Consider the following 14,262-nt stretch of genomic DNA (forward strand, 5'->3'; position numbering starts at 1 on the left):
AGCCTGCACCGCCATTCAGTATGATCATGGCTGATCATCCAACTCAGAACCCTGTACCTGCTTTCTCTCCATACCCCCGATCCCTTTAGCTGCAAGGGCCATATCTAACTTCCTCTTAAATATAGCCAATGAAACGGCCTCAACTGTTTCCTGTGGCAGAGAATTCCACAGATTCTCCACTCTCTGTGTGAAGAAGTTTTTCCTCATCTCGGTCCTAAAAGGCTTCCCCTTTATTCTTGAGCTGTGACCCCTTGTTCTGGACTTCCCCAACATCGGAAACAATCTTCCTGCATCTAGCCTGTCCAATCCCTTTAGAATTTTATACGTTTCAATAAGATCCCCCCTCAATCTTCTAAATTCCAATGAGTATAAGCCTAGTCGATCCAGTCTTTCTTCATATGAAAGTCCTGCCATCCCAGGAATCAATCTGGTGAACCTTCTCTGTCCTCCCTCTATGGCAAGAATGTCTTTCTTCAGATTAGGGGACCAAAACTGCACACAATATTCTAGGTGCGGTCTCACCAAGGCCTTGTACAACTGCAGTAGAACCTCCCTGCTCCTGTACTCAAATCCTTTTGCTATGAATGCCAACATACCATTTGCCTTTTTCACCGCCTGCTGTACCTGCATGCCCACCTTCAATGACTGGTGTACAATGACACCCAGGTCTCGTTGCATCTCCCCTTTTCCTAATCGGCCACCGTTCGGATAATAATCTGTTCTCCTTGCAACCAAAGTGGATAACCTCACATTTATCCACATTAAATTGCATCTGCCATGAATTTGCCCACTCACCTAAGCTATCCAAGTCACTCTGCATCCTTTTAGCATCTTCCTCACAGCTAACACCGCCGCCCAGCTTTGTGTCATCTGCAAACTTGGAGATGATGCATTTAATTCCCTCGTCTAAATCATTAATATATATTGTAAACAACTGGGGTCCCAGCACTGAGCCTTGTGGTACCCCCCTAGTCATTGCCTGCCAATCTGAAAAGGTCCCGTTTACTCCCACTCTTTGCTTCCTGTCAGCCAACCAATTTTCCATCCACATCAATACCATACCCCCATTAGCGTGTGCTTTAAGTTTGCACACTAATCTCTTGTGTGAGACCTTGTCAAAAGCCTTTTGAAAATCTAAATATACCACATACACTGGCTCTCCCCATCTACTCTACTAGTTACATCTTCAAAAAATTCTATAAGATTTGTCAGACATGATTTTCCTTTCGCAAATCCATACTGACTTTGTCCGATGATTTCACCTCTTTACAAATGTGCTGTTATCACATATTTGATAAACGACTCTAGCATTTTCCACACCACCGATGTCAGACTAACCGGTCTACAATTCCCCAGTTTTTCTCTCCCTCCTTTTTTAAAAAGTGGGGTTACATTAGCCACCCTCCAATCTTCAGGAACTAATCCAGAATCTAAGGAGTTGTGAAAAATCATCACTAATGCATCCACTATTTCTTGGGCTACTTCCTTCAGCACTCTGGGGATGCAGACCATTTGGCCCTGGGGATTTATCTGCCTTTAATCCCTTCAATTTACCTAACACCACTTCCCTACTAACATGTATTTCCTTCAGTTCCTCCATCTCACTAGACCCTCGGTCCCTTACCGAGGAGATTTCCGGAAGATTATTTATGTCCTCCTTAGTGAAGACAGAACCAAAGTAGTTATTCAATTGGTCTGCCATGTCTTTGTTCCCTATGATCAATTCACCTGTTTCTGACTGTAAAGGACCTACATTTGTCTTGACCAATCCTTTTCTTTTCACATATCTATAAAAGCTTTTACAGTCAGTTTTTATGTTCCCTGCCAGCTTTCTCTCATAATCTTTTTTCCCTTTCCTAATTAAGCCCTTTGTCCTCCTCTGCTGGTCTCTGAATTTCTCCCAGTCCTCAGGTGTGCCGCATTTTTTTGCTAATTTATATGTTTCTTCTTTGGACTTGATACTATCCCTAATTTCCCGTGTCAGCCACGGGTGCACTACCTTCCCTGGTTTATTCTTTTGCCAGACTGGGATGAACAATTGTTGTAGTTCATCCATGCGATCTTTAAATGCTTGCCATTGCATATCCACCGTCAACCCTTGAAGTATCATTTGCCAGTCTATCTTAGCTAATTCACGTCTCACACCTTCAAAGTTACCCTTCTTTAAGTTCAGAACCTTTGTTTCTGAATTAACTATGTCACTCTCCATCTTAATGAAGAATTCCACCATATTATGGTCACTCTTACCCAAGGGGCCTCGCACGACAAGATTGCTAACTAACCCTTCCTCATTGCTCAATACCCAATCTAGAATGGCCTGCTCTCTAGTTGGTTCCTCGACATGTTGGTTCAGAAAACCATCCCGCATACATTCCAAGAAATCCTCTTCCTCAGCACCCTTACCAATTTGGTTCACCCAATCTATATGTAGATTGAAGTCACCCATTATAACTACTGTTCCTTTATTGCACGCATTTCTAATTTCCTGTTTAATGCCATCCCCAACCTCACTACTACTGTTAGGTGGCCTGTACACAACTCCCACCAGCGTTTTCTGCCCCTTAGTGTTATGCAGCTCTACCCATATCGATTCCACATCCTCCAGGCTAATGTCCTTCCTTTCTATTGCGTTAATCTCTTCTCTAACCAGCAATGTTACCCCACCTCCTTTTCTTTCCTGTCTATCCCTCCTGAATATTGAATATCCCTGGATGTTGAGCTCCCATCCTTAGTCACCCTGGAGCCATGTCTCTGTGATCCCAACTATATCATATTAATAACTATCTGCACATTCAATTCATCCACCTTGTTACGAATGCTCACATTGACACACAAAGCCTTCAGGCTTGTTTTTACAACACTCTTAGCCCTTATACAATACATATTCATAGCAAAAGGATTTGAGTACAGGAGCAGGGAGGTTCTTCTGCAGTTGTACAAGGCCTTGGTGAGACCGCACCTAGAATATTGTGTGCAGTTTTGGTCCCCTAATCTTGCCATAGAGGAAGTACAGAGAAGGTTCACCAGATTGATTCCTGGAATGGCAGGACTTTCATATGAAGAAAGACTGGATCGACTAGGCTTATACTCACTGGAATTTAGAAGATTGAGGGGGGATCTTATTGAAACGTATAAAATTCTAAAGGGATTGGACAGGCTAGATGCAGGAAGATTGTTTCCGATGTTGGGGAAGTCCAGAACGAGGGGTCACAGCTTAAGGATAAAGGGGAAGCCTTTTAGGACCGAGATGAGGAAAAATTTCTTCACACAGAGAGTGGTGAATCTGTGGAATTCTCTGCCACAGGAAACAGTTGAGGCCGGTTCATTGGCTATATTTAAGAGGAAGTTAGATCTGGCCCTTGTGGCTAAAGGGATCAGGGGGTATGTAGAGAAAGCAGGTACAGCGTTCTGAGTTGGATGATCAGCCATGATCATACTGAATGGCGGTGCAGGCTCGAAAGGCTGAATGGCCTACTCCTGCACCTATTTTCTATGTTTCTATGTTTCATAATGGATTTCTACACATTCACAACCTGAGGCTTTTTTGGGGGTAATAGAAGAGGTAAATACAGGAGTGAGTAATTTAGTGCCTTGTAACCACTCTGTCATTCAGAAAGACTGTGGCAGGTATTTTCCTGCATTAAGACAGGGGTCATTTAAAAAAAAATGGATAGGTATATGGACAGGAAAGGAATGGAGGGTTATGGGCTGAGTGCAGGTAGGTGGGACTAGGTGAGAGTAAGCGTTCGGCACGGACTAGAAGGGCCGACATGGCCTGTTTCCGTGCTGTAATTGTTATATGGTTATATAAAACATTATCCCATGATAAGCAACACACGTGTCATCTCATGATTCCCTTAGTATCCAATTACCCTTAGTTTCCAAATAATGACCACTCTGGCAGAAGAAATTTCTTTTCAACTTGGTTCTTAGTGCTTTATTCATACTTTAGTTCCAGACACTGAAATCCACATCTACCCTATCAGCTGTCTATGGATCTCGTACCTAAACTCTTGGCTGTTATGTTTGGAAGGTTAATAATCTTTCATCAGCAAACCAGGAATGAACTGGTGATCTTTCACTGCCCTGACTTTATCATGAGTATTTCCTTGATTGGGGAGACTACACTTGTTCCAGTATGCTTTTATGCATGGGAATCCTCATGAATTTCATTAGGATTTTTGAAGAGGTGACCAAGAAGACTGATAAGGACATGGTTCTATACGTTGCCCACATGAACTTTAGCAAGGTTCGTAACAAGGTGAGCCTGGTAGGCTGCTCCAAAAGGTTAGATTATGCATTATCCAGCATGGGCTAGCCAATTGGATACATGATTGGCTTGGAGATAGGAGACAGAGGGTGGTCCTGGAGGGTGAACTTTTTCACAAAGTGGGTGGTGGAGATGTGGAATGTGCTGCCAGAAGATGTTATAGAGGCAGATATAATTACACTTCTTGAAAGGTATTTAAACAGACATGGATAGGTTTGGGGATATGGGCTATGTGCCAGCAAATGCACTAACTCAGGTAAGCAAGTTGGTTGGCATAAACAAGTTGGGCCAAAGGGCCTGCTGTTCTGTTGTATGGCTGCAGTTTCACCAGAGCTCTATATACTTCAGGCTGCTTTTGTAATTGCTTGCTAGACTTGCACATTGTCACCAGTGAACCAGAATATCCAGGTTTGTCTGAATGTTCAAAACTTATCAATTCAACACCAGTAAATAAAAATGCTGTATCTTTCTGTCCTTTTACTGGTTTTCCACATTCTGTTCATCAGTGCTCAAAGAAGAGGAGTTTCTCTAAAAGTATAAGAGCAGAGAGATGCTGGTTGACCTATGGGGTACTGTATAGATCAGAGGTGTCGAACCCAATTGCACATGGGGCCAAAACTCAAAGCACACTTTAGGTCGCGGGCCGAACAGGATAAACATTTATTGAACACACTAAAACTAAAAATTTTTTGAACATAAATATGAATAAAAACAGACAGGAATATTATTCCAGAAAAAATAACCTAAAACTTTAAATAACTTAAATATTTTACTCTCCATAAAAATATCTCCTGTATTATACAAGTTAGAAATATGAGCATGCTGCAAAAAAACCCTGAAAATATAAATAAAATTTGTGCTTTTCAGCAAAAGTTAAAACAACAACAAATCAAAACACTCAGTTTTCTTTGCTCTTATGCCGTTTTGTCAGAGCTGGATGCTTGGCATCTTGGCAATAAGTTCGTTTAGGTTTGGTGTAAGGTTCTGTGTTGTGGAGATTCTCAGGATGGACTGCAGGTGTTCATCAGTGAGACGACTCCTGTGTGATGTTTTGTTAATCTTCATCACTGAGAAAAGCTTCTCACACAGATATGTGCTACCAAACATGCACAAGGTTCGAGCCGCATGTAGACGGAGCTGAGGCATTGCTTCAGGAATGGAGCGAATAAACTGTAAAACAGTGTCATACTTTGCCTTTAGTGTCCCATTACACTACAGCTCTATCAGCTCCATCTGAATCTGTACAGGTGCAGTTTCCATGTCGACGGCAAATGGGTTGCGAAGCAGCTCGAAATTAATTTTTTGTGCTTTAAAGTCACCAAAGCGCCGTGCGAACTCAGTGCGAAGTGCGCTCAGTTTATCAGCAAAGTGCGCATTTGGGAACATCATTGCGCCGACCTGGTTCAACATTACTTGGCAACAGGGAAAATGAGGCAAGTTGCACTGGTGCATTTGTGTCTCCCATAAGAGCAGCTTCACTTAAAATGCCTTCACTGCATCATGCATGTCAGTGATCATGCGGTCAGGTCCCTGGAGCTGAAGGTTTAAGACGCTGAGATGTGTTGTTATGTCAGCCACATTAACTCCACAAATAAGACACACGGGTTTACCGGCAATGTCAGTAAACATATACTCATCGGTTTTGAAAGACTCTTTTTTTCAGAATCAACTTTTCTCTTCGCCAATATTAGGGGTTAGCTTTGACTTCAGAATAGCATTGTATACAGCAACAGACGCTTGACGCGGGAATGTTCCCGGGTAGCCTATTGGCAGCTGTTGCGCTGCATTATGGGATCTGTAGTTTGTGTGTTATCAGCGCTTCATATCGCCGGGCCATTAATAATTAAAATAATAGATCTATCTAAAATGATCTCGCGGGCCGGATATAATTGTACGCCGGGCCGGATATGGCCTGCGGGCCTTGTGTTTGACACCTATGGTATAGATGAATCTGTTTAGCAGGCTGATGTGTTTGTGTATTAGGTTCATTTCCTTTTGTGTTTTGTCATGGACGTTTGGATTTTTGGGATGTGGATGTCACTGGCAAGGCCTATTTGTCATTGAGAAGATGCTGGTGAGCCACTTTCTCAAACCGCTTGAATCCTTCTATGGAAGCTCCTCCCACGGTGTTGTTGGAGGGAAAAAAAGATTTGAACGTAATGGTTTTGATTAATTGTGATGTATTTCTAAGCCAGGGTCTTGTGTGACTTGGGAAACTGATGGGTGATGGTGTTCCCTGGTTCCTGCTGCTTGCTGTAAGAGGTATTTACCAGATTGTCTGAGCAAATAACTGCAGTGGAGATTGTAGATGGTGCATACTGCAGCCACCGTGCACTGATAGTGGGAGGTAGGATGCATGACTGTTTAGGGTGGTTGGGTTGCTAGGCAAGTAGGCTGCTTTACCTACTTTACCCTGTATGGTGCAGATTTGCCTGAGAGCTGTTGGCACTGCCCTCAATCAAGCAAACAAATGGTCCCTAGATTTAGCAATTTCTGCTTGTCAATAGCTGTTTGTAGATATTAGTTTTCTATTTGTCGTTAGCTTAACATCTCTTTTTATTTGCTTTCCTACCCAGTGAATAAGAATGCTGTAACTCAAATCTTGATTTTTTGTTTTCTCAGGAGTGACAGCGACAGTGAAGGAGAAAATCCTGAGAAGAAGAAATTGCAGGAGCAGCTGATGGGTGAGTGAGATCCATATCATGTGCTAGAGTCAGTAGGCCAGCTCCTTTGATGCTGAGTAGAGCAATAGGGTCAGAATCAGAATCAGGTTTACTATCTCTGGCATATGTTGTGAAATTTGTTGTTTTGTGGAACAGTGCATAATAAAAAAAACTATAAATTACAGTAAGACGTATACAGTATGTAAAGTTAAAGTAGTGCAAAAAGTGAGCAAGTGTTCATGGGTTCATTTTCCATTCAGAAATCTGATGGCAAAAGGAAAGAGTCTGTTACTGAAACTGAGTGTGTGTCTTCAGGCTTCTGTACCTCCTCCATGATTGTAGCAATGAGAAGAGGTTATGTATATCCTGGCTGATGGGGGTCCTTAGTGATGGATGCTGATTTCTTGAGGCCTTTTGAAGCTGTCCTCGATGCTGGGGAGCCAGTGCCTGTGATGGAGTTGGCTGAGTTTACAACTTTTTGCAGCTTTTTCCAATACTGTGTAGTGGCCCCTCCATACTAAATGGTGATGCAACCAGTTAGAAAGCTCTCTGCTGTATATCTGAAGAAATTTGCAAGAGTTTCATTTTTCTGTTAATTTGGAGTCCCACTCAGCACCTGGTTCTATGGGAACAGGAGGTGTTGGTGTGAGGCCACAGTCGTGACAGTGGCTATATTGCATTTGGATTTTGAGGAGACTTGGTATGTAATTGAAGACTCTCGCCTTCTTTGTAATTGTCTTGCTGACACAACAGGAGATTTAACCTAGAACCAGCAACAGTAAAGATCTAGTGAGTGTGGATTGGGGCAGGCTGTTTTCAGGGAAAGGTATACTTGGTAAGTGGGAGGCCTTAAAAAGTGAAGTTTTCAGAGTACAAAGTATGCCAGTCAGAATGAAAAGTAAAGATAACAGGTTTAGGGGACCTTGGTTTTCAAGAGGTATCGAGGCCCTGGTTAAGAGAAAAAATAAGGTGCATATAGTGCCTATGAAAAGTATTCACCCATTGTTGGAAGTGTTCATGTTTTATATTTGAATCACTGGCTTTAATATGGCTTTTTTAATAAGGATCAACAGAAAAAGACTCTTTCCTGTCAAAGTGAAAACAGACCTCTACAAAGTGATCTAAATTAATTACAAATATAAAACAGAAAATAATTGATTGCATAAGTATTCACCTTGCTTTAATGTGACACAGCAAATCATCATTGGTGCAGCCAATTGGTTTTAGAAGTCACATAATTAGTAAAATAGAGATCACCTGTGTGCAGTTAAGGTGTTTCAATTGATTACTCTAGAAATACACCTGTGTCTGGAAGCGCCCACTACTGGCGAGTCAGTATCCTGGCTAAAACTACACCATGAAGACAAGAACACTACAAGCAACTCTGTGAAAAGTTATTGAAAAGCTCAGTTCAGGAGATGGATACAAGAAAATTTCCAAGTCACTGAATATCCCTTGGAGTACAGATAAGTCAATCATCAAGAAATGGAAATAATATGGCACAATTGTAAATCTGCCTGGAGCACACTGTCCTCAAAAGCTGAGTGACAATGCAAGAAGGGGACTCATAAGGGAGGCCACCAAGACACCTATGACAACCTCAGTGGCTGAGATGGGAGAGACATGCACATACCACAACTGTGGGAATATAGCAAAGAGAAAGCCACTGTTGGGGAAAAAACTCACATGAAATCTCAGCTAGAGTTTGCCAGTAGGCTTTTGTGTTTTATATTTGTAATTAATTTAGATAACTTTGTAGAGAACTGTTTTCACTTTGACACGGAAAACTCTTTTTCTGTTGATCAGTGTCAAAGTCAAATCAAATCCACTGTCATATGGGAGGCTAGTCAAGAAATTTCAGGCCTGTGACTAATGGAGTTTTGTAGGAATTGGTGCTGGGTCCTTTGTCATCTATATCAATGATCTGGATAATAATGTGGTTAACTTGTGAAACCCCTTTTTACCAGGCCTCTCTAGAAACACAGCTGGTAGCAAGTAAGCTGATTGTTGAGAAAACCACCTTTTTTTGAACTCTGTATGTCTAAGGGTCAGTTATGATTTGGTACCCACCAGACTCAGAGAGACGGGATGTTTCGACGACCCACACCCCAATCTGAATTCTGTGTAAATACTGCCAACATGCTAGAAATAACATCATACTATTATAATTATACAAGTCAAATGTGCACAAAGTTGGAGCTCAAATCCTCCAAAAACTGGAGGTGTCCATGTACTCCTATTCACCGATAGAACTTTCTGTCTCGGACTCTATTGAATTGGATCCTACTACTGGTTCTCCCAATTGCCTTCTCTCTCATCTGCTGAGAAAAAGGACCTCGATTCCTTTAGTGTTCATAACAAAACTTTTCCCCCCCCTGCTTTCTCTGGAATCTTCTTCCAAATCTTCATCCTGATTGGCTGACATGACATTCTTAGGCTGAACATCATAACCCCTTACCTTTAATGGTAATCGAAACATTACCAGCAGAACACACTACTTCTGCAGAAAATTATTAAATGAAGTACCCTACAGCATTAGCAGTAAAAGCTTAACCAGGGCGTTACACTTGTTCAGCATATTGTGGATAATACTAGAATAGGGGATGTTGTGAACAATGAGGAAGGCTATCATGGCTTGCGGAGAGATCTGCATCAGCTGGAAAAATGGGCTGAAAAATGGCAGGTGGAACTCAAAGCAAACAAGTGCAAGGCTTTGCACTTAGGTAGGTCCAACCAGAGTAGGTCTTGCACAGTGAATGGTAGGGCACTCTGGAATGTGGTAGAACAATGGGATCTGGGAATACAGGTGCTTATTGAAAGTGGCATCAAAGGAAGATCGAGTCGTTAAAGCTTTTGGCACATGGCCTTCATAAATTAAATTACAGGAGATGGGAAGTTATGTTGAAGTATAAAATGTTGGTGAGGCCTAATTTGATGTATGTGTCCCATTTTGATCATCTACCTCCAGGAAAGATGTAAACAAGGTTGAACAAGTACTGAGAAAATTCACAAGGATGTTGCTGGTGTTACATACCCCGTAACTGGGTGTCAGACCAACAAAGATAGAAGTATCCATTGGAGTCTGGTGGTACCAAAACTAAAGGTGTTTATTAGTAAACTACACAATAGAGTATCAAAAATGCAAATATACATATAAAACAAGTTAGCAGTAATAAACCTAAAAGTGTAGGAATAATAATAAGCAATAATACACAAGCTCTATCAATGTCTAGGGGTAACTGTATTGTCATAGAAAAGTATAAAGTTCAGTTCATACATGCTAAGGTAGTTATGGTTGTTGTGTTGTAATCGTTGGGGGGAGAGAGAGAGAGCGTGAGATGTAACAGCTGCAATAGACAAACCTTCTGTTGCTTTCTGATTCCGTCGGGTCGTAGTGGCCATTCAGTTATGACCCCTCTGTTCTTCAGCTAGACCGTTCTTCTGTGGTGGACTCGTCACTCTGGCATGAGTGGACACACACACAAGTCCCCACCGGCCCTGCCGTCACACTGTGAGCTTTATGACCAATCTCCTGATTCGGCCTCCAAAACCCCCACCTTTCTGTGGGTTCACAACACTCAGTCAGTGTCCACTGGTGTGTCTGAAGGGTGTCTCTCCAGACTTGTCTTTTATCCCTACTAACTCAGCTATCCATCAACTCTGAATGACTGTGTCCATCAAATCAGGCCGCTCCTGCTGTCTCCTGAGGAATGTTAACGAGCAAAGTAAAGTCCTTGTAGTGAAAGGTAAATAATCCAGGAAGAGTCAAAATACAATAGACCAACAGTCTCTCTCTCCCTCTTAGGCTTCATCTCTCTCTCTCTCAGTAGCAGCATAGCAACAGCAATAGTTCATAGTTCTCGGGGGGGGGGGTGGAAATGGTTAACTCTGCACCCCATTTTCCATCAGGTCTGTTCATCACTCATAACACCCCCATCCTTCTGGAAATTTTCACCAGGGTGAAAATTAACTAATAAAGCATATTACAGAATTACAGAATTTAACAAAATACAGAAGTGGTCTTAACTACAAGAATAATACAGATACACTTTCAAATTAACATCTGGATAAACAATCAGCAATTACATTATCACTCCCCTTTACATGTATTTTAATATTGAATTCTTGTAACAACAGACTCCAACTTAATAACCTCCTATTTTTATTTTTCATGTTAGCCAAAAATACCAATGGGTTGTGTTCTTAGCTTAGGTGTATATTACAAAGTGTGAACCAATACATGTGTGATTACCATGTAACACATTACAGAAGTTTGTGCAAATACTAATTTATATTTTACTTTTAAACTTAACATTCAAACAGCCAATCTTCCATGGTGTTTTTATCTTTTACATGCTTCGTCTTACAAAAAGTCAAATTCCCGCAAAACCAGATCCTGTTATTCAAAGTGGCATTTGGTCAACCTTTGCCTCTTTTCCACTTAACTCTCACGTGATTAGCGTGCTCACCAGTGTGGAATAGGCCTTCACAGACTCCTTTCACATGAGCTAGCTTATCACCAATGTTTTCCAAACTAAGCCCATTTGCTGAACTTCCACACCACTCATTAATTTTAAGCAGGTCATTAATTTTATCTTCAGGATCTTTAATTCTATTAGTTTCTCGTTTAACATCTGCAGGTGATCCCTCTTGGTTAAAACAACACTTCAAGTTCTGTCTCTCCAAATCACATCCTTGAACAACATCAGTAAGTTGTTTATCCTTAAATTTCAAAACAAACTGTAATTGATTCGCAGGCACCTTGTTAACAAACCCTTGTTCAGTTAACGGTCCCTTCACTTTTGTCAACAGTTCTGACACCAAACCTGACTTTAAATTTTCTTTATTCAAAAGTCTAGGAACAATACTTTTCCCTTTTCCTTCAATAATATTCACATCATCAGCTTTCATCTCATTACCAACTTTTATCACAAGTGACAGAGAATTCTCACTTTCTACTGGTGCCAAGATTAACCCTTTCTTCACTGAACCAAGTCTATCTGACCCAAAAGGACTACATTCCTTTTCAACTAAATCAGATACCGCAGACTTTTTCTGAGCTTCCACACAAGGTTCAGTATCCTGTGACTCCACATCCTTCACATCCTGAACACAAGCAAACAGGACATCTGCCTCTTCTAGGCTTTCAATACCAGTCCCCTTTTCAAATTCTAAGTTCCCCTGATCCTCCCAGGTACTCTCTGGGCAACTCCCCTTCGGAGTAAACTCAACCTTGCGGGTTAAAACAACCCTGTCTGCTAACCCAGCAGACTCCCTCAAGGTAGCGGCATCCTTTTCATCTAGGACTACCCTTACATCATTGGGAACACACTTAAATTCCTCAACTGAAAACAGCTCTGTCAAACCAGACAGGTATTCCGTATCCAACCCTGGACCTTCTAACTGCCTCATCTGTTTCTCATCTTTACTCTGTGCCTCCATAACCTTCTTCCTCACTCAAAAATGTCCACCTAGGTAGGGGTACCTTATGAGCCAGGTTCAAAATTTCATCCCGATAGACCTTCGGAACCACCACCTGGTGTACCACCGCCCAGTCCTCATTGACTGGCACTGTGGTTGGCCTCCACTTCCTCATTAACACTCCCTCCTTCAGGTAGTATCCCCCTGGTTCCTTATCAATCTCTGCTTCAGAAAAAGCTGATTCTTTCAACACCACAAGCTCCTCATCACATCTCTGTTCCTTTATAAAGTCCCTCCTTGCTAATGGTAGATCTACCTCTTCTCCTTTACTCTCCTTAGCCCCACTATCCTTTTCCTCCTCATCCAGTAACCCCTTTTTATACAAGGTTGGTAAAAATGTCTCTGCTAAATCATCACTGGACTCATTTAAACTGGCTCCTGTCTCAGCTGCCTTTCTAGACATGCTGCGAGTTATTGCGCATGCGGGATAAATCTTGGAATCTATGGGCGGGTCCTCAGCACTTACAGGCTTACTTGTTAATTTCCCTGCTGAATACACGTCACCACCTGCCAGATTGTTACCAAGTAGGATGTCCACGCCGTCCATCGGTGGTTTCGACTGCACCCCTATTTCGACTGGTCCAGATACCAGATACATTTCAGAAATATCCTGTGCAAAGGTACGGCCTCAGTCCCTTTTCCGATACCCCTTAACACAACCTCCCCAGTCTCAGTCTCAGAATGAAAATCTAACACCTTCCTTAAAATCAAGGACTGTCCAGCCCCAATATCTCTCCAGATCCGCACTGGAACTGGGGTTTCACCCTCCTTCACAGACACCGTCCCTTCCGAGATAAACTTCTCACGCCCCTCTTGTGCTCTATCTAACTTTGCCTTCCTCATCGATCTGTTGACCGGCTCAATACAACCCGTCAGGTTTGCTGTTTTCCCTTTTCCTGTCTCCTTCTTCGGAGCAAAACACTTAGATGCTATATGACCAGCTTTCCCACAATTATAACACGTAAAGCTAGGAACCTTCCTGCCAGCCTGTTTTTCCTCCTTACCTTTTCCACTAGCTCCCGGCTTATTCTCTGCCTTAGCCGGTGGGCTTTCTCTACCGTCCTCTCTGGTAGCTCTTATTTGAGGAAAACTTTGTCTTGTGGGTTAAGGCATACTCGTCTGCTAACTTGGCAGTCGCAGACAGAGTCTCTGTCTCCTTCTCATCCAAGTACGTCTTCATACCTTCAGGGATACAACTTTTAAATTGCTCGATGAGCATCAGCTGCTGCAGCTTATCAAAATTTCCACTGACCCCTTTTGAAGCACACCTCCAATCCCAATATATTTGCATCTCACGGGCAAACTCTAAATACATGTGGTTCCATGGCTTTCTCAAGTTCCAGAACTTCTGTCGGTATGCCTCTGGCACCAACTCGTAACTCCTCGATATAGCCCTCTTTACTTCATCATAATCCTTAGACTCATCCATAGACAATGCCGAATACGCTTGCTGAGCCTCCCCCCTAAATACGCTCTGTAACAGAACAGCCCATTTCCCCTCAGGCCAGTTCTGATTCACAGCCACTTTCTCAAAATGGAGGAAGTACCTATCGACATCCATCTCCTCAAATGGAGGTACCAACTGGGTCTCCTGACCAATCTTGAACCCCTCATTTGGGTCTGCTGCCCAGTCTCTTCCCTGCAATGCCTTTAACCTCTCCATTTCCAGCTCATGCTGCCTCTCTTTCTCTCTTTCCTCCCTCTGCTTATCAGCTTCTACTCTCTGCCTTTCAGCTTCTTCCTTAAGCCGGAACTCATGGTCCCTTTTCTCCTTTTCCTCAGCCAACTTTAATTTTTCTATCTGTAACTGAACCTCACCCTTGGCTAGTTTCCTCTCAGGGAACAGTT

General features: G+C 42.3%; 1 protein-coding gene across 1 annotated transcript in view; it reads left to right on the forward strand.

The window, feature by feature from the left end:
- Nucleotides 1-14,262, forward strand: part of LOC140740911 (vacuolar protein sorting-associated protein 4A) — a 130,649-nt gene that overhangs the window by 31,434 nt on the left and 84,953 nt on the right. Inside the window, exon 4 of the mRNA XM_073070548.1 lies at nt 6,893-6,954. Within this exon, the coding sequence (XP_072926649.1) occupies nt 6,893-6,954 (62 nt within the window). The remainder of the gene's footprint in view (nt 1-6,892; nt 6,955-14,262) is intronic.

This window comes from Hemitrygon akajei, chromosome 17, assembly GCF_048418815.1.
Source record: "Hemitrygon akajei chromosome 17, sHemAka1.3, whole genome shotgun sequence".
Classification (NCBI taxonomy): Eukaryota; Metazoa; Chordata; class Chondrichthyes; order Myliobatiformes; family Dasyatidae; genus Hemitrygon; species Hemitrygon akajei.